General features: G+C 43.4%; 1 protein-coding gene across 1 annotated transcript; it reads left to right on the plus strand.

Moving 5' to 3' along the window:
- Positions 1-950: 950 nt before the first annotated feature.
- LOC127117661 (uncharacterized) lies at positions 951-5710 on the plus strand. Its single transcript, XM_051047749.1, has 6 exons — positions 951-1196; positions 2122-2249; positions 2377-2546; positions 3107-3184; positions 4896-5040; positions 5204-5710. The coding sequence occupies exons 1-6, from the start codon at positions 1070-1072 to the stop codon at positions 5612-5614; spliced, it is 1059 nt and encodes a 352-aa protein (XP_050903706.1). The 5' UTR covers positions 951-1069; the 3' UTR covers positions 5615-5710.
- Positions 5711-20731: the final 15021 nt, after the last annotated feature.

The following is a 20731-nucleotide window of genomic DNA, read 5'->3' on the forward strand; positions in this document are numbered from 1 at the left end:
AACTAAATGAAATTATTTTTAGATAAAATTGGGAAAAAAACCAAGACAACAAGCAAACATAATCCATCATAAACAAAAATAAATTGATTTCCTATGTAATTATCGGGCATCAAATCAAAAGCAAAATATCAAACAATAACTGAGGTAATAAGAGGGAACTGACCTATAGGGAGGAGATTGACCCCAGTGAGCAAAGAGTGAAAGTATTCCTTTTTAACTCATTCTTTTTTCCACGCTTTTTGCTTTGTAATTCTTCTCCCTTTTGACCGTTCTTTGCTTACTCGTTCTTTTCTTGCAAGGAAAAGAAAACATCAAGGAAGAAAGCAGAAGATAAAACATAAGACGAAAAGCACAAAACCCTTATCAAAGAAGGATCGCCAAAGATTAGGACACACACAGGGTGGAGAGAAGGGTTAAATCAGGTGAAATATATTACACAAGCAGAGAGGGAGATCGGGGATACTGTAGAAAGAAAAACTAGTAGAGATACAAACTGTTAATGATGATCTTGGAGCGAAGATCTCGAATTTCTTTGAGAAATTTTGGAACCCAAGATACATCTCCAATCAAATCAAATTCTAAGTTGATTTTTTAAAAAGTATTCTCTATCAAATTAAACCGAATGATATAGTTTAGCACTTAATTATTATTCATTAATTTGATTTAATTTATTAGTTATTCTAATATAAATTTTTAACATATTAATTAATATAATATGCATCAAACATTAGTAAGAATTTAATTGAAATATATTGACTATGTAAAAGAATTTTACACAGTTAATTAATTATCGATGTTAGATATTAATTAAAAAAATTATAATATATAATTTAGATATTACACATCATTTTATTACTAAAAAATAAGTTAAAAAAAAAGTAAAAGATAAAATAGTCGTAGGTAATGTCGGTTTGGTTTATTTCAAAACAATAAAAATTAGGTGTTAGAGTTGGAAAAGAGATCAAGAAAAAAAAAATCATATACAGTTGTCTATTTTTGGTTCCTCATCCGAATTCTTTCTGGGTCATTCTCTTTCTGGTTACCGCACTTTCGTCTTTTTTCAATTTTGATGGATAATAATAAAGGTAAAGCTACCAAAACCCTAGCTACATCTTTGCAAAACCTAAATTTGAATCCCCAATCCAATTTCAAATCCAAGTCCTCCATTGCAGTAATCAACCATCCTCAATTTCCCGGTAATTCTCTTCATCCTTTCTCTTTTTCTTTTGTTAAGCTTTTCTTCTAAAAACCCTCATTTTGGGGGGTTTTGTTTTTAGCTTGCACTTTAGTTCATGTAATTGAATTTAGAATGATTAGATTGTGCTAAAAATTGGGGAAGATTGGTCTGAGTTTGGAATCTGAATAGCATGATTGAAGTTTGTTTGTTTTTCTTCAAAGGAGCTATTAGGTGTGTGGGAGTTCTGACTTATGAGGGGTTTGTGTGATTTACATTAGGTTATTGGTTTAAATCTTGAGTTTGTTTGATAAAAAACTTAGAGTGACGGTGAAAAGAATTGATTTTGAATGAATTGATTATGTAAAATTGATGCTAGCTAAAAGGGAGTTGAAAGGAAAGTGATTTATGTTTGGATAAGTTTATGTAGAAGGGAATTGAACTGTAAATTTGAATCTAAAAATCACGTTTAAACTCAAAAGCTACAAATTTACATCTCTAGATTCAATTCCGGAGGCAGTATCAATTCTACTTTAGAATAACCAAACTCTACAAAATCATTCCAAAATCAATTTTACATCTCTAGAATTGTTTTTGCCTCTTCCAAAAGCCAAACCAAACATACACTTAATTAAGGGCTTATGTTATAACTGTATGTAAAAGCTGTTTTTATAACTGATAAAATAAAGTCAAACTAGTTTTATATAATCCATAGATGTTTACATAAGCTATCTTGGAGAGGTTAGGGAAATAAGCTAAAAACAATTTATAAGTTGTTTTTATATGTTTTCTCAAACAATCTCTCAACTCAAGAGCTTATGCTAGTATGTGCTCAAATAAGTTAATCCAAACAGGCCTTTGGTGGTAACCATGTACCAATGCTTTTTCCTCAAGCATATGCAACAGAAGATGGCCTTAAGTGATTCTTTGAGAAATTTGTTGTGCAGGATTTCTATCTAAGAAGAAAAAGCCTCAAAGTCTAGTCAACCTTTGCATTGGAGTTCTTGGAAGACATTTGGAGGATATTATTGAAGATTTGGAAGAGATTGCTATCGGCTTGCCGGGTGATATTAAGGTAGTTTGGTAGAGAGTGATTTTATCTTTCTTCAAATCTTTTATTTGGTCATTTATATGCATACTTGTCTAAAGAGAGAATCCTTAATTATGCACATGCCGGTTGAGAATGTAACCTTTAATGACAGTTAGCAGTGGCAGCTATTGCTAGACGAAGAAAGTTGCTGAATGATGATGTCCTGATTGCGTTAGCTGATGCTTCCTGGGAAATTCTTGATGTCTCTGGCTCAGATGTTTCGGATTTTGGCTTGATAAAAGCAGCTGAAGTATGTAGATTCATTAAAGCTCTGGACATAAGGTAGAAAATTATATTTTTTTGTTTTTAAAATAACAAAGCAAGGACTATGCCATCATTTTAATGCAAAAGAAGATTAAGATTTATTTAAAAAAATGTTTAGAATAAGATAAATTGTCATTTCCACCCGCATTATTTAGTCTTTTGAATTTTGACGTATATTCAAATTTCATAAACATTTCTAACAATAAGCACTAGTTTTAATCTTAAGCTTATGTGATGTTACAAATGCCCTATATAATGAACCTGCTGGCAGGCACTTCCAGGTTCCAGCAAATGTTGTTCTGTTTGAAATATATCGAGTATATTTGAAAGTAGGTGATCAACACAGATATAGGTTTCTTCTTTGGTCTTCCATTATAGTACTTTTTAGTTTTGCTTCTATTAGATGTGTTGATTATTAATTTTCTTCACTTTGATTCTGACCCGTCAACAACCTTTCATGGGGTTAGCCTGTTGTGATTTGTGTCTAGTTTTCTAGCATACATATTTATAATTTCTAGTGTGTATTTTATATAATATTTCTTTCTTTCAGAATCATGATATATTGAGACTATTTGCAGCCGGTGCACCAAAATTACTGCAATTGGTATATCTGAACTTGTGAAGCACTGCCATTCATTGGAGACATTAAGATGCGGGTACTGATATTGCTTTTGTCCCTTTTAAGTTATAATTCTATATATATATATATACATTTCTATGTTGTTAATCTCGGAGAGCGGCGCGGCACGGACAACCCCAAAATGGAGCGGCGCGGGCGCTATTATAGCGACGCGACACTAAAACATACTAGCAAATACCAAAACAAACTCAAATTTCAAGAAGACTTGAGCAATAAAATACTTCCAAATACATAATAGCATACTTCGAATTCCTTAAGTCTTAAGCAAATCATTCCAACATTCTTCCAAATAGCAATAAAATTCAAGAAAACAAACACTTAAGCATCTAAATCTTAAAATAACTAAACATCAAAATTCTAATAAAAGTTTAAGAATCAATAAAATCTAAGTCTTCATCATCACTTCCTCCACCACTAGCATCCTCTTCATCCTCTCCAATATATTCTTGATCACCAAATTTATCATCTACTACTACCACTTCCTTTGCTTTTGGCTTAGATCTAGATGAAGAAGGTGGAGGTGGTGGAGGTGCAGCTGCCTTACCAATTGCTTCAACCATCAATTTGAAACCTTTTGAATTTGCAACATTGGAATCGATTCCATTCCGATAAAAGAAACGAGCTATGTACGCTCTTGCTTTCTTATCACAAGCTTGTTTGCTTTCCTTTTGTATTCTTCTTGAATGATAATGGTTGAGTAGAATTAGTAGTAGGAGGAGTTGTCATGGCTGTTGGAAGAAAAAAACAGAAGAGAATAATAAAATAAAAAACAGAGCAGAAGAGAAGAGAAAGCAGAGAAGGAAAGAAGAAGAGGAAAGAAGCAGATGAAAGAAGAGAAGAGAAGAGAAACAGAGCAAAATACCTGAAGAGATGATGCTGATGAGCGATGGACGAGGAAGAGAAGAGTAACCGGGATGATGATGAGCAAAGAGGAAGAACGGGGAAAAGAAAAAAAAACAGCCGCGATTGAATGAATAGGAAAAGAATTAGGGTTTCTAAAATTGAGGGTAAAACGGTCCGACCCGACCCTCTTCGAACCAAAACCAAATAGACCGGCCGCTCCACCCGCTTTGAACCGCACCCGACCCCACTACCTGACCCGAGATCGCGGCCGCTCCAGCCGCTTCACCATTTTGCGCCGTACCGGTACCACCTGAAGCGGCCATGCCGGATTTTCCGCATCGCTCCGCCATCGCGGCCGCGCTGGCTGCTATTGACAACATAGATACATTTTACCTGATGTGTCTCTTTTGAAGAGTATTTCATTTGTCATTTAATACTTAATTTTGGAAAATGAAGAATTTGCTTCAATGGACCATTTTAGTACCATGTTGACACTACAGTTGCATCTTCATTCTTTTGTAGTTAAATTCACTTATAAATATGTCAAACTATATCTACTCTTCATTGTTTATGATGGCAAAATTTGGCTTTGGCATTTGGTTTCTTCAGACAGTGTAAATGCTATTGGAAACTTTGGAAAGTTATTCACTTTACATATTTATCCTTTCGTTTTTTAAAGAAATTAATCAATTAATTAACAAAGTGGAAATTTATGTAAAAGTTTGAAACTCAAGTGTTCATTACTCCCCTCCTTATAAAGGTAGTTTCCTACTATATCATATGATGTTTTTCTTTTCACACACAGTAACTGCACTGCTAAAAAATTGTTTTAACTTAGGATTACAAACCTCATAACAGGTAATGAACCATAATTAATATTGCAGAGGGTGTCCAAGGAGTGACAACACAGCGCAGAGATGCTTAAATATATTTAAACCAAAGCTAGAGTATGTGGAAGAGGATTCTTGGGAGGAGCTTGATACTAATGAAATTGCTAGTGGTGCACAATCACTCAGGTGGCTAGTGTGGGTATGAAGCTAAAATCTCTGTCTGGATTATGGTAGCTTGTGAATTTGTAATTGAATGCGGATATTGGTCCTTTCAGGAATGAAAAAAAATAAGTTTCTTGTATATTCTGATGTTGAAGAAATGATTTGTGTTAATTTAATCTAAAAATATTTTGTTTTTGCAGCCAAACATTGATAATTATTCTTTAGAGGACTTTTCTGCGGAGTGCCCGCGTATCATAGTAAATCCTAAGCCATCTCCGTTTGGGTTTATGGGAACTCAGGTTCCTTTTGAAGCATTTCAAAATATCATATTAGATGATGAAGTTGTCAAAGAGATTGATCCTAAGACATGGACAATGCATGGGATTGCAAATAGGCGCGTCTGTCCACCACCTTCTTCGAGCTCTACTGAATTATCAGTTGCTGAAAAATTCAGACTTGCCTTTGAGGAAAGAGACAACCGGTTAGCTCCGAAGCGAGCTAAAAATGCCCGGCAACATCAGCGTCGGGCAGCACGGGACTTATTGTTGATGAGCACAAGAGCCAAGTCAATGGTCTTGGCATCGCAAGTAAGCAAGTCTCTACATAGTTGAAATTCATAGCCTCAAAATTATAAAATGATGAATATCTTTTGGGTCATCTTAAAATGTACTATTAACTTTTGTATATATTTAAGAAGTTTTTGGTTATTTAGGTTCTATATCTAAAATATATTCCTCAGCAAGTTCGAAATATCATAGTTTTGAAATTTTGACTTCTTTTCAATCACAATGTTTATGAAAGGAACAAGATATATCTCCCTCAGCAACCTGGTCAATCTTATATCTCCTAAATGCTTTAATTAAAATTTATTGATATATGATTGATGAGAATGAAGACATTGTTTGGCATTAATGTGCAAGTGTAATATGTGGAAACAATAAGGCATACAGATACAGTGAAGAAGGTATGGGAGAAGCAAGCTTCAATTGGATGGCTACTATTGTATTCCAATTTCATATCATGTTGTCTCATAATTATGTACAACAATGAATCAATGTTTCATCTATAGCTTTGATATGTTGATTTTTTGAAGGATACATTTCCTGACCTGGATCCATTGTCTCTTAACACCTTTCCAGCTATATGACTATAACACAATATGACATTCTCTTATAAAGGATGGTTACGGTTCTCTACAAACTCTTGAGATGATAAATTTTACATTGTTGCATACATGTGAGATACATGTGAGTTTCCTGCTTTGCGATGTGTTTTTGTTAATGTTGAAATAAGTGAGACTAAGAGGTATTTAGATTAAATCGTATGGTGAATAGTACAACGGAAGATGAGTTATATAGTTGATTATGGAATTTCATAGAGATTTTATGAACACATTTGCCAATTGATCATTAGAGTTGATAAAGTTTGTGACGATGTCGCTTGACTCGATCTTCTCCCTGACAAAGTGATCGTCTATCTCAATATGTTTGGTCCTCTCATGGAAGATTGAATTTTGCAATCGATTGTTGGGTTAAAAATAAGACCTTACAATCGATTGTTGTCGTTAAATTTTTTTTTTTCTCTCAAAACAATAGCGTACCAACAATCGGTTGTCCCTCTATGTCAATCAATGTTTATGAATTACAATCATGCATGAATATAGAATAATTTAGATTGTCATTGATACCTTCATGATTAAATCCTTTGATTTTCAAAGTTTATGCAAACTTTAAAAATATAGACTAATTTAGATGAAAAGATTTTGAGTACCTAAAGCTTATATTCCTATAGATTGTCATTGGTACCTTCATGATTAAATCCTTTGATTTTCAAAGTTTATTCAAACTTTAAATTTGATTTCAATCATTTTCTTCTTTGATATTTCTTCATTGATAAATTTTTGTCTTCATCAAAACTAAGTTAAGATAGATGATGAATACCTTTTTCATAATCTCCCCCTTTTTTATAAAGACAAAATATTTTGATGAGATGTTTTTGGTTGACACTTGATTTCTTCCTCTATATTGTATATTTTTCCGTATCTTGCATATCTTCCTCTTTATTTTGCAATTCATGCTTTGTCTTTGGTATCTTAAAAAACAACAAAAGCAACCATCTCTCTTTTTGACATTATCAAAAAGAAAAAATACTAAAATTCAAGGAAACATAATATATATATAAGGAAAATGGTATATTAGATATAAAAATACTTATCTTCTTCATAATGATTTAATTTCGATGGTGATATCAATGTTTTCTTCAAATCATCTTTAATCAAATGAAACTTGTATCCTACCATATCATATGATTTTTTGTCTTGAAAAATCAATCTTAATTTGATAATATTAGCATATGGTCTTCAAGTACCTATAAAAAGAATTAATAATACTTTTTAGGTACCCAATATTATTTGGGTCCTCTTAGGTTAGTTTAGTTCCTTATCCATACATATTAACCATAAGTAATACCATAGTTTTTTATGTAGTAAGTATTAGGAGTATGATCTTTTGTATTACAATAAAAATATTCAGATCTAAAAATGTGATTATAGACGTAAGAGTTATTTCTACCATAAGGCCTTTTAGGATAATTTACAAAATGCACTTTTTTTGGTTTCATATTATTGAGTTTTGTGCAAGTTTTAACAAACATGGTTTTAGTTGTGTTTGATTTATCAAATTCATAAAAGTCAAGTCCACATTTATTATTTGAATATCTTTGTCTACTTAGCACATCTTCTAAACTAATTTGACCAATTTCATATTTCTTGATCATTTAGTTTAATTCAACAATTTTAGATTCAAGAGATTTACATGCATCATAAGTTGAATTCTTGACTTGGTCTAATTCCATTTTCATGTCATTAACCTTACTTTCTAGAGATAAAATGATTTTCTTTTGATTTGAGCATTTTCTAGCAGGATTTAAATATTCCTCATGTAATTCATGAAAAACATTTTATAATTTATCGTATGAAATCATAAACTTCGGAATCACTAACTTTATTTTATTCATCATCAAAATGGTGTGAAGCCATTAATGTCATGTTTTCTTACTCTTCATCTGAAGATGAACTTATCTCATTGTCATATCATACCACATATGCTTTTTTTGACTGTTTTTCCTTCTTGATATCGACTTTATTCTTATTTTGAAATGTAGGGAATTCACTTTTGACATGTACTCTTTTTCCACATTCAAATAAAATAACCTTCCTTTTTAGTGCTTCCTTTTGAGTGATTTCCGTTGTCCTTTCGTTCCTTAAGAACTTTTCAAATTTCTTTATTAGAGCATCATCTTCATCACTACTGATTGAGATTCATCTTCTTGATTACTATCATAGCCTTTGATTTAAGTTTTCAAGGCAAGACTTTTGGGTTTTTACCTTGATCTTCATGTTTTTCTAGCATTTCAAGTTCTAACTCATGTTCTTGAGTTTTACCAAATAATGTTGTAGAAGACATTTTGGAGAGACTTTTCCTTTTGGATATTGCTGTTACCTTTGGTTGCCATACTCTTGTCAACAATCTAAGGGCTTTGAGATTTAAGTCATCATTTATGAATGCTTTTTCAAGAACCATCAAATGATTTGTTAAGTGTGACAATCTCTTTTGTAAATCAAGAATTGATTCGTCGGGCTGTATTCTAAACAATTCATATTCTTGTGATAAAGTTTTTAGTTTGTATCTTTTTACTTCTATTGTGCCTTCATGTGTTACTTCTAACGTATCTGTTCTGGACTGGGCCATGACACTAGGCACGGCACGGCCCAATGCTCGCCAAGCCCACGTCCAAACGACCGTGTCCAAACGACCACGAGGACACGTCAGGTGAACGACCGTCCGCCCGAAGAACGTCTCCCCGGCCCCTTAAATACGTGTCGGACAACGAGCGGGTCCTCCTCATATGATCTCCATCCACTCGTCGTCAACCCACGTCGCGGACACCTAAGTTGTGTCGGGCAGAGCCATAACGGCATCTCACTCACCACGTCACCCAACTCCCCTATATTGTCTCCTTAGGGATAGGGGCAGTTGGACCAGGGGGCAGACCTTGGTCTAGGTCTTAACGCTTCTTACGCGTCCCCTGGCAGCTCCTCCTTGGGCCTAGCTAATCCAGCCCATTAGGAGCCTTGGCCCAGCGCTGGGGGCTCAATATAAATACCCCTTTCATGGCAAAGGGGCAGGTATTCTAACTCACACTCTGATAACCTCATTCTGTACCTTTTCTGACTTAAGCATTGGAGCACCTTGCAGGTACACCCCCCTCTCATTTCATTCTCTGGCCCATTCACCAAGACCTTGGAAGGCCCTCCTGATCGGTAAGATCAGTGGCGCCGTCTGTGGGAAATAGCTATCCCCATCTTCATCAAACGAGGATCAAAAGCTCATTTATTTCTGTCCTTCCAACATGGCCGGAGAACAACATAGCGATCACAGCCGTCCCCTCGTCAACTACAATATGGACGACGGCCCGCCATCCCATGAAACGGACGCTCGGGACGGTCATCCATCCACCCCGTCTCCAGAGCCCCAAAACAACGGGGATGCCTCTCACGCCCACAATTTAGGGGCAGAGACATTTCATCCCATTCCCGTTCCCGTTGAAGGAGACGCCGTAATGATTGCCATGGTGAATGCCCTCAATCAGGCCGGTTCTATGCTCCACCAGCAGCACGAACGAATCATGGCCCTCGAAGCCGAACGACAAGAGGCCCGGCCCCAGCCGGTGAGTAGGATACAACAACGTTCGGGGCCAACGAAGAAGCGAGGACGTCGCTCTCCAGAACCCCACGTCAGCAGGGCACGCGCCCGTCGTGACGGTGGTCGAGAGGGAACATCACCAAGGCGCGGACACAGCCCCGACGACAACGAACTGTCTCCCTTAAGGAGCGACGAGGAAGATTTGCATTGCCCCCTATCTCGGGCAATAATGGAAGCCCCGCTCCCCAAAGGCATGGAGAAACCACCAAATCTAGCTGTGTACGACGGGACTACAGATCCCGACGATCACGTCGACAACGTCAACGCGATGCTCGACTACCGCAATGATATAACCGGGCACCTCAAATGCCGACTGTTCTCAACGACCCTCAGGAAAGGGGCCATGGCTTGGTACAAAAGCTTGGCCCCTGAGTCCATTACGTCATGGAGAGTCATGAGGTCCATGTTCACCAGGCACTTTACAGCTTCCCGTCGTCACCCCAAGACTGAGGCGACCCTTGAAGCCATAGTGCAGAAGAAGAATGAAACACTGCGCTCATACATCGAGCGATTCAACCAGGAAGCTGTCGAGGTAGATACCACCGAGCACATGAAGAAGTATCTCCTCGAGAGAGGTCTCTTGCCCGGCAGTGAACTTAGCAGAGCCGTAGGGATCGAGCCTCCCCGCACCTTAAACGAGCTCCTGCATAAAGCCCAGGCCTACATCAGATACGAGGAAAAGTAGGTGGCACACAATGCCCGCAGCGGACGTAACGCTGGGGAGACCGAGCACTCAAAACGCGAGGACACGAGCATTTCCCGTCGCAACGGAGACAAACGAAGAGAAGAAAGACCTCGCGAGCTCCGGGAAGGAAGAGGCCCCGCGGGCAGATATAGCGAGTACACCTTACTGACAGCTCCTCGAGAGCGCATCCTCGCAGAATGTATCAACTCTGAATTTAAGCAGGGCAGGGTCAGGTTCCCAAAACCGTCTGCACCAAAGCCCCACACCGACAAATCAAAGTACTGCCGGTTCCACAGAAGTCACGGGCACGTGACCGAAGACTGCGTCCACCTGAAGGATGCGATAGAAATTTTAATCCAAGAGGGGCACCTGAAGCAGTATACGAGGAAGAACGAAGCTCCCAGACACGACGAGCCAGAGAAGAAGAGACCCCGGGAAGACACACCCCCTGACAACTCTCCCTATCAAGTGGCCCTCTGCGTGTCACGACCGGAAGATTTCTTCCTCCCCGAACCATTGCCCGAGGGCAAGATCACTGCACTCAGCCCCTGGGAAAACTTCCCTACCACACTGGTGATATCAGGAGGAGGAACTAACGGGGAATCCGCGGCCCTCTCCGTCAAACGTAAGTTCGACGAACTCCTACTGACTGCCCCCGAGCAGAAAGCGACATTGACAAAATACCGGGGAAAATCCAACCCAATATCCTTCTTCCTGGAGGAACTCCCGGGCGGATCCCCGAACTCGGGCATCCCACTATTGATAAGGGCAAAGATGGCCCAATTCGACGTACGACGCATCCTGGTCGACCAAGGCAGCTCAGTGGATATCATGTACGTCCACCTCTTCAAGACTCTGAAGCTAGACAAGACCAACTTAGCCCCCTACGTCGGATCAGATCTCCAAGGATTCAACGGAGCAACAACCAGACCGTGGGGATATGTTGAGCTCCTCGTCACCTTCGGCGAACAAGAAACGGCCAGGGAAGTCAAAATCCAATTCCTGGTCGTAGACTGTCCGTCTCTCTACAATTGCATCTTTGGACGCCCGACACTGGCCGAACTCACCGCGGTCCCATCCACCGTCCACCTGAAGATGAAATACTACACCAAATTGGGACGTGTGGTCACCATCCATGGTGACATCGAAGCAGCCCGGCGATGCTACGACGCCGCAGTAAAAGGACAGGCCGTAGTCAGCACGAAGAGCAACTGCGACAACAAAAAACTCAAGACCGAGGATCCTGCCCGAGGAGTCAACGCCATCGACCTCGACTGTCGCATAGGGCTGGACGAGACCGAAGAGGGGAGGTTCCCCAAGGAACGCTCTCTCGAACACCCGGTCCGACCAATCCCCGACGGGGAGTTCGAACTCATTCCTCTTGGGGACGATCCGGAAAGGACAGTGAAGATAGGTAAGGGACTACCCGAGGAAACAAGAGAAGAGCTAGTAGCATGCCTCAAAGAGAACTCCGACCTCTTCGCGTGGAATGCCGCAGAAATGCCCGGGCTGGACCCCGAGATCGCGTGTCATAAGCTAGCTTTAGACCGGGCAGCCAAGCCCATAGCACAGCGTAGACGCAAGCAATCGCCCGAAAAGGCAGAGGCTGCCGAGCGAGCTGTAAAAGACCTCTTAGAGGCAAATTTTATTTCTGAAGCCCAGTACACAACCTGGCTCTCTAATGTAGTCCTCGTTAAGAAAAATAATGGAAAATGGCGTATGTGTGTTGATTATACTGATCTTAATAGGGCTTGCCCGAAAGATGCTTTCCCCCTCCCTAATATAGACTTGCTCGTTGACAACTCTGCAGGTTTTAAACTCTTGTCCTTCATGGACGCATATAGTGGATACAACCAGATCCCTATGTCGCCCGCAGACAAGAAACACACAGCGTTCATGACCCCAACGGGCAATTACTATTACAACGTGATGCCGTTCGGGCTCAAGAACGCTGGCGCTACATACCAACGCATGATGAACAAAGTCTTCAAGGACGAAATAGGGGACATGCTCGAAGTGTACATGGACGACATGATCGTCAAATCACACGAGGAGATAACCCATGCTCGACACCTTGCGAAGGTATTCGAGCAGGCGAGACAGTGTAAAATGAGGTTCAACCCCGAAAAATGCACGTTCGGAGTCCGGGCAGGCAAGTTCCTCGGTTTCTATCTCACCGAAAGAGGGATCGAGGCCAACCCCGACAAATGCCGGGCATTCTCGGAGTTTCCGACCCCGAAAACCAAAAAATCGATCCAGTCACTCAATGGAGTGCTCGCCTCACTCTCCCGTTTCATCGCCAAGTCCGCCCAGCACGCATTGCCATTCTTCAGACTCCTTCGCAAAGAGGCTACCTTCGACTGGACCGATGAATGCGAGCAAGCGCTACTCCATCTAAAGAAGGTTCTGTCCCAACCCCCGGTCTTATCACGGCCATCAGAAAAGGAAACCCTATACTTATACCTATCCGTGGCAACCGAGGCCGTCAGCGCCGTTCTAATAAGAGAAACCGACGAAGGACAAAAGCCCATCTATTTTACGAGTAAAGCACTCCAAGGTCCCGAGCTCCGATATCAGCAAATCGAAAAGGTCGCCCTGGCCCTCATCAACACAGCGAGGAGACTACGATATTACTTCCTCGCACACACGATAAAGGTGAGGACCGACCAGCCAATCAAACAGCTGCTCGGGCGCCCGGATATGGCCGGGAGGATGCTCAAGTGGTCACTAGAACTCTCCGAATTCGACATACAATACGAAAGTAGGAAAGCCTTGAAAGCTCAGGCACTGGCCGACTTCGTCGCGGAGATGACCCACTGCCCGACTCCAGCAGAAAGCGCCCACAAATGGACGATCTTCGTCGATGGCGCCTCTAGCACATCAGGCAGCGGGGCCGGGATCATCCTCGAAAATGAAGAAGGGATCCTGATAGAGGTATCATTAGCGCTAGCGTTCCCAACATCAAACAACCAAGCCGAATACGAAGCCTTCCTCGCAGGCCTGAGGTTAGCCGAGGACCTGGGAGCAAAAGAGGTAAAAATATCCACCGACTCCCAGCTCGTGGCCTCACAAGTGCGAGGAGAATACCAAACCAAGAACGACAACCTCCTCGAGTACTTGTCCCTCGTCAAAGAAAAACTTGATAGATTTGAAAAATGGGAAGTTCAACACATACCCCGCGAGCACAACACACGGGCAGACGTTCTCTCGAAACTAGCCAGCACGAGGAAAAAGGGTGGGAATAAATCAGTAATCCAAGAAATTCTCCCTCGGCCCAGCATCGACAAACTACCGCCTCCACTCGAGGTCAACGCTATTGGAGATGCCCACTGTTGGATGACACCCATCTACAATTACCTCACACGAGACGAACGCCCGGCTGACCCGAAAGAGGCGACCACTGTCAAACGACGCGCATGCTCGTACGTACTCCTCGAAGGCAAACTCTACCGGAGAGGATTCTCCATCCCACTACTCAAATGCGTCGAGGAAGAGAAAGTCCCCGACATACTTGGAGAGATACACCGGGGAATTAACGCTCAACACCTCGGCGGACGATCGCTCGCACGAAAAGCCCTTCGAGCAGGCTACTACTGGCCGACCATGCAAAACGACTCGAAAGAGCACGTCAAAAGATGTGACAAATGCCAACGACATGCCGACATGCACCTCGCACCCCCGAACGACCTCAAATCACTGTCTTCCCCATGGCCCTTCGCGTGGTGGGGCATGGACATCCTCGGACCCTTCGTCACCGGATCATATCAGAATAAATACCTCATCGTCGGGGTGGATTACTTCACCAAATGGATCGAGGCGGAGGCACTGGCTAAAATAACCGCGCAGAACATTCTCCGGTTCTTCAAACGCAATATCCTCGCTCGGTTCGGTATACCCCAGGCACTTGTCACAGACAACGGGACACAATTCACGGACGGAGGATTCCAGGACTTCGTCGCCAGCCTGGGCACCACACAGCATTTCACGTCTGTCGAGCATCCGCAGACGAACGGGCAAGCAGAGGCGGCCAACAGGGTAATCTTACGTGGCCTCAAACGCAGACTCGGTGAGGCAAAGAGGGCATGGGTCGAGGAGCTACATAGCGTCCTATGGGCCTACCGCACGACACCACATTCTACCACCGGGGAAACCCCGTTCCGACTAACTTACGGCACCGAGGCAGTCATCCCGGTGGAGATACGGACGCCAACGAGGAGGACAGAGGAGCCCCTAGACGAGGAAATGAACGATGAAACCCTTAGAGCCGAGCTCGACCTAGTCGAGGAGATACGTTCCGAAGCAGCTCTCAGGGAAACAACCCTCAAACAAAAAATAGCACTACGCCATGACGCGAAAGTCATAAAAAGAGAGTTCCAGGTCGGCACCCTGGTCCTCAGAAGAAACCAGAAAAACCCGAGAGAGGGCAAACTGGCGGCCAACTGGGAAGGCCCTTACCGCGTCCGCGACAAAACGAGCAACGGGGCCTATTACCTAGAAAACCTACAAGGAGAACAACTCGCTCGACCATGGAACGCAGAAAAACTTAGACAATATTACAGCTAAATACACCACGGGGAGACGTGGCAGGTACGACCACGCTCTTCGTCCCCAAAACCCCAGGGAGGAACCACGAGACCCGGGAACGATCCGGGGTCACATAACAAACACAACCCTCCCCGACGGTTGGGATCTTGACCAAGACTCAACGTCGAAGTACCAGGACTGGCAGGGCACCCAGCTCGCGATGGGAGGACCCAAGCCTCGGGACCAGGGTTCGAACAACGGACCCGGGCTTCGATACCCACGGGCACAAAGCCCGACACTTCGTCGGTTCCCTAAACCGAGGAGATTAACAAAGTCGAGCAGAGTACGAATTCATACAAACAAGTATCAAACACAAACGAGCACAATGAATGATAACGAAAATATTCATACATTAGAAACGATAAGAGCGGCCGAAGCCAAGTACGCCCGAAGGCCATATTACAACGCCCGAAGGCCAAAATACATAAGGCACGCAAGCCATGATAACTAAAATCAAAGAAAAACAAATAAACTAAGACTCCGCTCGGAGCACCTCTTCATCCTCTTCTTCTTCTTCTCCCCCCAGCTCCTCCTCCGCCTCAAACGGGCAGATAATCTCGCCATCCCGGACGCAGCAGTTATAGGGCGACCCTGCTGTCACCAACTCAGGGTTCAGAAGCCCGAGCTGCTCGACAGCATTGTCGAAACCCTCTTTGAAGCAGGCCACGAGATCTTGGTTGAGAGTCCGAATATGCCCTAGCAGCTCACCGCGCGAACCAAGGGCGCGTTCCTCCTCGGTCTCATCTGCCAGAGGACGGACCTTTCCCTCGAGAGACTCAACCTGAGCCCGTAGGCCAGCGTTATCCTCGGTCAGCTTCTGATGGTCGACCACCTGCTCTTCCAAGCTCGCCTTAGCAGCCTTCAACTGGTCCCTCTCCTTTTCCACCTCCTCCAGCTTCTGGCTCAGCCCTTCCTGCAGCTGATGCTCTTCTTTGTAGTCCGACAGATCTTTAGATAGTCTTTCCTTCTCCGTCCGAACCTGCAAAAGGGCATCCTCCAGCGAGGCGGTGGAGACCGAAGTGTCGGTCATAACCATGGCCGTCTCCATCACCCGGATGACAGCAGCAATATCCCTGGCCAGATCCTTTCTCCGGGCAGCAGCGTCCTGGTCCAGAATAGCCTTGGCCTCGGGCGCAGGCACAACAATCGACTCCTCGGCCTTGAAGAACGACCGTTCCACATAGCAGGGAGGTAGAAGATAGCTGCCCGGTCCATTCGGACTTCCTGGAGACGACCTGGTGAGAGGCCCAGCCGGACGCTTCCGTTTATGGAGGGGAGAAGCCGCTGGCGACGGACTGCTATCAGGAATGTTGATCGGGTTAGATCGAGGAGGAGAGGAAGGAATCACGCTCGCCGCCTGCGAGGGACCGGCCCCGGCATCGCCAGCAGTCTCCGAGACACGGGCCACAGTTTTCTTCTTCTTCTTGGGCACCCGGTCAGGAGCGCCGACCTGATTCGCTAGCTTCAGCACCCGATCACGAGCATTGGGCATGGCACCTGCAAATAAATTACACACAAACATTAGCGACCGAAGTCATAAACAGAAATAAAAAGCTAAACAAAGTCTGCCTACTCAATAACGCCAGAGCTTCCTCCTCGGTATCACACTCGAGCAGAGCCTTCGTATTGATATAACGCGTCTCGGTGATTAGCTCCCCGGCCTCATCCAGGTAGGGCACGCCCTGTCGATTCGCCCAGAACCCCAAGCTGAAGCTCTGCACGTAATCGACCAGCTTCTTGTACGCGAGCCTATCCTCCTCGCCGAGCATCGCATACTTGACCCGGTAATGCGCCGTGGAGAGATCGAAATGATCACGCTGCCACCTCAGCGGTATCTTCGACATCAGCGTCTCCTCCCCGTTGGGTTTCCGTTGATAGTAGTATAGAGAGTGAAGGGCAGCCCGGGTAATCGGCATCACCACGTACCACCGGTTTTTGAAATGGCGAACAGAATCCTCGTACGTCTTGAACAGACGCACGGGCTGCTTGAAAGAAACCCAACTGTGGCGACCACGGGAACCGGACCTCTGGAGATGGAAAACGTGGAAGAAGAGAGCCCGGGTGCAACCAATGCCGAGAAACTGGCAAACTAACTCGAATGCCCGCATAAATGCGAGAGCATTAGGATGTAGTTGGGACGGCGCCAGCCGGAGCCACTTGAAGACCGACATCTGGAAGGAGTTGAAGGGCAGTCTAATCCCCGCCTCACGGAAAGCAAATTCATACATGGTGAACTGCTTCCCCGGGAAATGATGACAAATGCGGTCTTCTTCCTTGGGGGCGCAGCAATACCAGTTTGGTGGATCCTCCCGGCTTGTGGTCTCGACCATAGCGTAAGCAATGATGGCCTCGTCACAGAAGTCTGATTCCTCCCCCAAGGGCTCGTCCGCAACCCATGAGAAGTCGACCTGCCCAGAAGAGGAGGCGTGTTCGATACCATCTCGGACACTCCCATCCCCGACAGGGAGACGAGCGATTGTCGCGTCTTCGGTGGAGGACCCAGAATCTTCCTTCCTCGGTCGTAAGCGCCCGGTAGCACCTGAAACGCAGACAGAAAGAGTGAATTCGACGTCATATCAAATCCACCCTTCCACCGCAGGTCAAGTGAAAGGGCGTAGCGACGACGGACACTAACCGTGCTCAACTCGGTGGCGCACGCATTCTATGGAGACCGGGCATAAACTTCATACAGCCTATGCAAGTATTGCCCGGCATATGAAGTTTATGCCCGGTACAGTATGATCCCAACCCTATTTTCTACCATCTAATATACACCTACAGTCCACTACACTGTTCCTAAGTTAAACCTAACCACATTTCTACAAAAATAGCATGCGTTTGACAGAAAACAACAAGGAAAAACAGTGGGTCACAGTGGAAAATCATACCTGTCATAGTTAAGTTGAAAGGGGTACGGTGGTGCCCGAGCAGAAGACGGTGGTTCAGATAGGAGGACAGGCGGAGACGGCGGTCCAGACGGTTGAGCGAGCAAACGAGAGAGAATGTGGAGAACTCCGGTGAACGTGTGAGCGAAAAAAAAGTGGAAATGAAGTTACTCAACCCCTTTTTATAGGGCTTGGCACGTAGACCAACACGCTAGGTCATCGTTGCCTAGCCTGCCTACGCCGTCTTTGCGCACGAAACGAAGCGACGCCACTAATTCTGAGACACGTCTATCAAAGATAAGAAACTGAAACGACCCGAGCACCTATCCGTCTCCTCGACTCACCAAGACGCCACCTCCCCGCGTCATACCCACGTTTACTACAAGGAAGGTGCAGACCAACCGATCACCTCCATCCCCGACATTCCCGGAGAAAACGTCAGTCATGAACAGGTCTGTTACAACCTCACCTGTCTAACGATCAAGCTTCCCCATCGTCTCGGGGAACCCTTAGTTGAAACATAAGTCATCTCTCTGGCTCAGAGACTCGACTTGGGGGGCTCCTGTTCTGGACTGGGCCATGACACTAGGCACGGCACGGCCCAATGCTCGCCAAGCCCACGTCCAAACGACCGTGTCCAAACGACCACGAGGACACGTCAGGTGAACGACCGTCCGCCCGAAGAACGTCTCCCCGGCCCCTTAAATACGTGTCGGACAACGAGCGGGTCCTCCTCATATGATCTCCATCCACTCGTCGTCAACCCACGTCGCGGACACCTAAGTTGTGTCGGGCAGAGCCATAACGGCATCTCACTCACCACGTCACCCAACTCCCCTATATTGTCTCCTTAGGGATAGGGGCAGTTGGACCAGGGGGCAGACCTTGGTCTAGGTCTTAACGCTTCTTACGCGTCCCCTGGCAGCTCCTCCTTGGGCCTAGCTAATCCAGCCCATTAGGAGCCTTGGCCCAGCGCTGGGGGCTCAATATAAATACCCCTTTCATGGCAAAGGGGCAGGTATTCTAACTCACACTCTGATAACCTCATTCTGTACCTTTTCTGACTTAAGCATTGGAGCACCTTGCAGGTACACCCCCCTCTCATTTCATTCTCTGGCCCATTCACCAAGACCTTGGAAGGCCCTCCTGATCGGTAAGATCAGTATCCCAAGTTTTTTTTGCTGTTTTACAATTTGAAACATGAAAAAATTCATCCATACCTAGTGCCAATTCAAGAATGTTCTTTACCTTTTTATCATACAACACTTTCTTCTTGTCTTCATTGTTCCAAGAGCCTTTCACCATTACATGTTCTACGTTGTTCATGACCGTTGTAGGAACGAACAGACCATTTAAACATCATCCCACATTTTTTCTCCTTGTTCTTCTAGATACATTTGCATGAGAATTTTCCAGAAGTCATAATATTCATCAACAAAACATGGAGGTTTGTTGTTGTTGCCACCACATGCAAAAACATGATTAGTGGAAGGCATAACTTCCTGAATTTTAGAGTAAGTTACCTTAACCTACTATGATATCAATTGTAAGTATGAGTGCTCAACCTAAGAGGGAAGGGGGTTGAATTAGGCTTTGATATATCATAATTCACTCCTTCTTATGTTTGGAGTCGCTTGTTCAATACATCTCCTTCTTCATCAATCTAATATGGGATAATGGATAACACCACCACTTATTTTGAAAGAAACAATTGGCAAACACACAACTTGCGACAACGCCAATACAATGTAGTAGAACCCACAACCACAACTAACCATTGTGGAAGATTCAAACAAAACTTAGCTCAAGGTACGGGCTCTAGAACATGCATAAATAGTAAAAATTAACATTGGTAGGTTCGCTATAGACGACAATATAAAGAATGCAAGAAAATTACTCATCAATTAGAGGGACGCAAAAAGGTTTGATGACAAAAGAAATATTTCAAGTTATGAACGTGTACATGAATGAAGCCTTAAGCAACATTCAAAAAAAGGAAAATGAGCAAACATATAATCTGAGGGATATAGTAAACAATAGAAGGAAAAGGAAAGGAAGAATGAAGGATCCCCACTTTTATAAGTGCTTCAAATCCTACGAAATAAAGGGAGATCGTAGAGTTGCTAATGTACCAATACAACAAAGACACATCACACTTGAAGAAACTTCATTTTCTATAAAATCTTCATTTCCCCTCAAACTTTGTAAAAAAATTAAATGCACGCCTCGCCCTAGGTCACCTTTTCTTAGGGCTTGAGATATGAATAGGCTAGGTCGTCCGACATGAGCCTAGGGTTTAAATTGACACCCAATCATAATCATAAGTTTAATTTTATTTAATGATTCACATGTACACTTAACGAGTCACAAAATATAACCTTGATATCCAAATTGTTTGAGATTCTAAAATCACCATGTTAATCACCTGTTTCATTATGTCAGTTAAAACCTTATACCACATCTTATACATATATTCCACTAACAAAATCAATCTAAACTTAAAAAGAGATTGAGGATTGTCAACCTTCAAAATCAAGATAGTGAAGATGCAATTGTTGATATATCAAGTGAGAGTTTGAGTTTCACATTGGATGAAAAAATGAATGTTGAACACTATAAAAGAGATGACCCATATATTCAATGTCTTAAATTTTAGGTTAAGATGTGGTGTCCGACTCATTTTATGTGATTGTTCAAAGGCTAATGTCATGATCCCCGAAATCCATCATGACCCAACAATGGTATCAGAGTCCGGTTCAACCAAGTCTTCTTGTATAAAAAATCTTCACGATCAAGGTGTTCAGATGATGT

Source organism: Lathyrus oleraceus, chromosome 2 (genome assembly GCF_024323335.1).
Source record: "Lathyrus oleraceus cultivar Zhongwan6 chromosome 2, CAAS_Psat_ZW6_1.0, whole genome shotgun sequence".
NCBI classification, from domain to species: domain Eukaryota; kingdom Viridiplantae; phylum Streptophyta; class Magnoliopsida; order Fabales; family Fabaceae; genus Lathyrus; species Lathyrus oleraceus.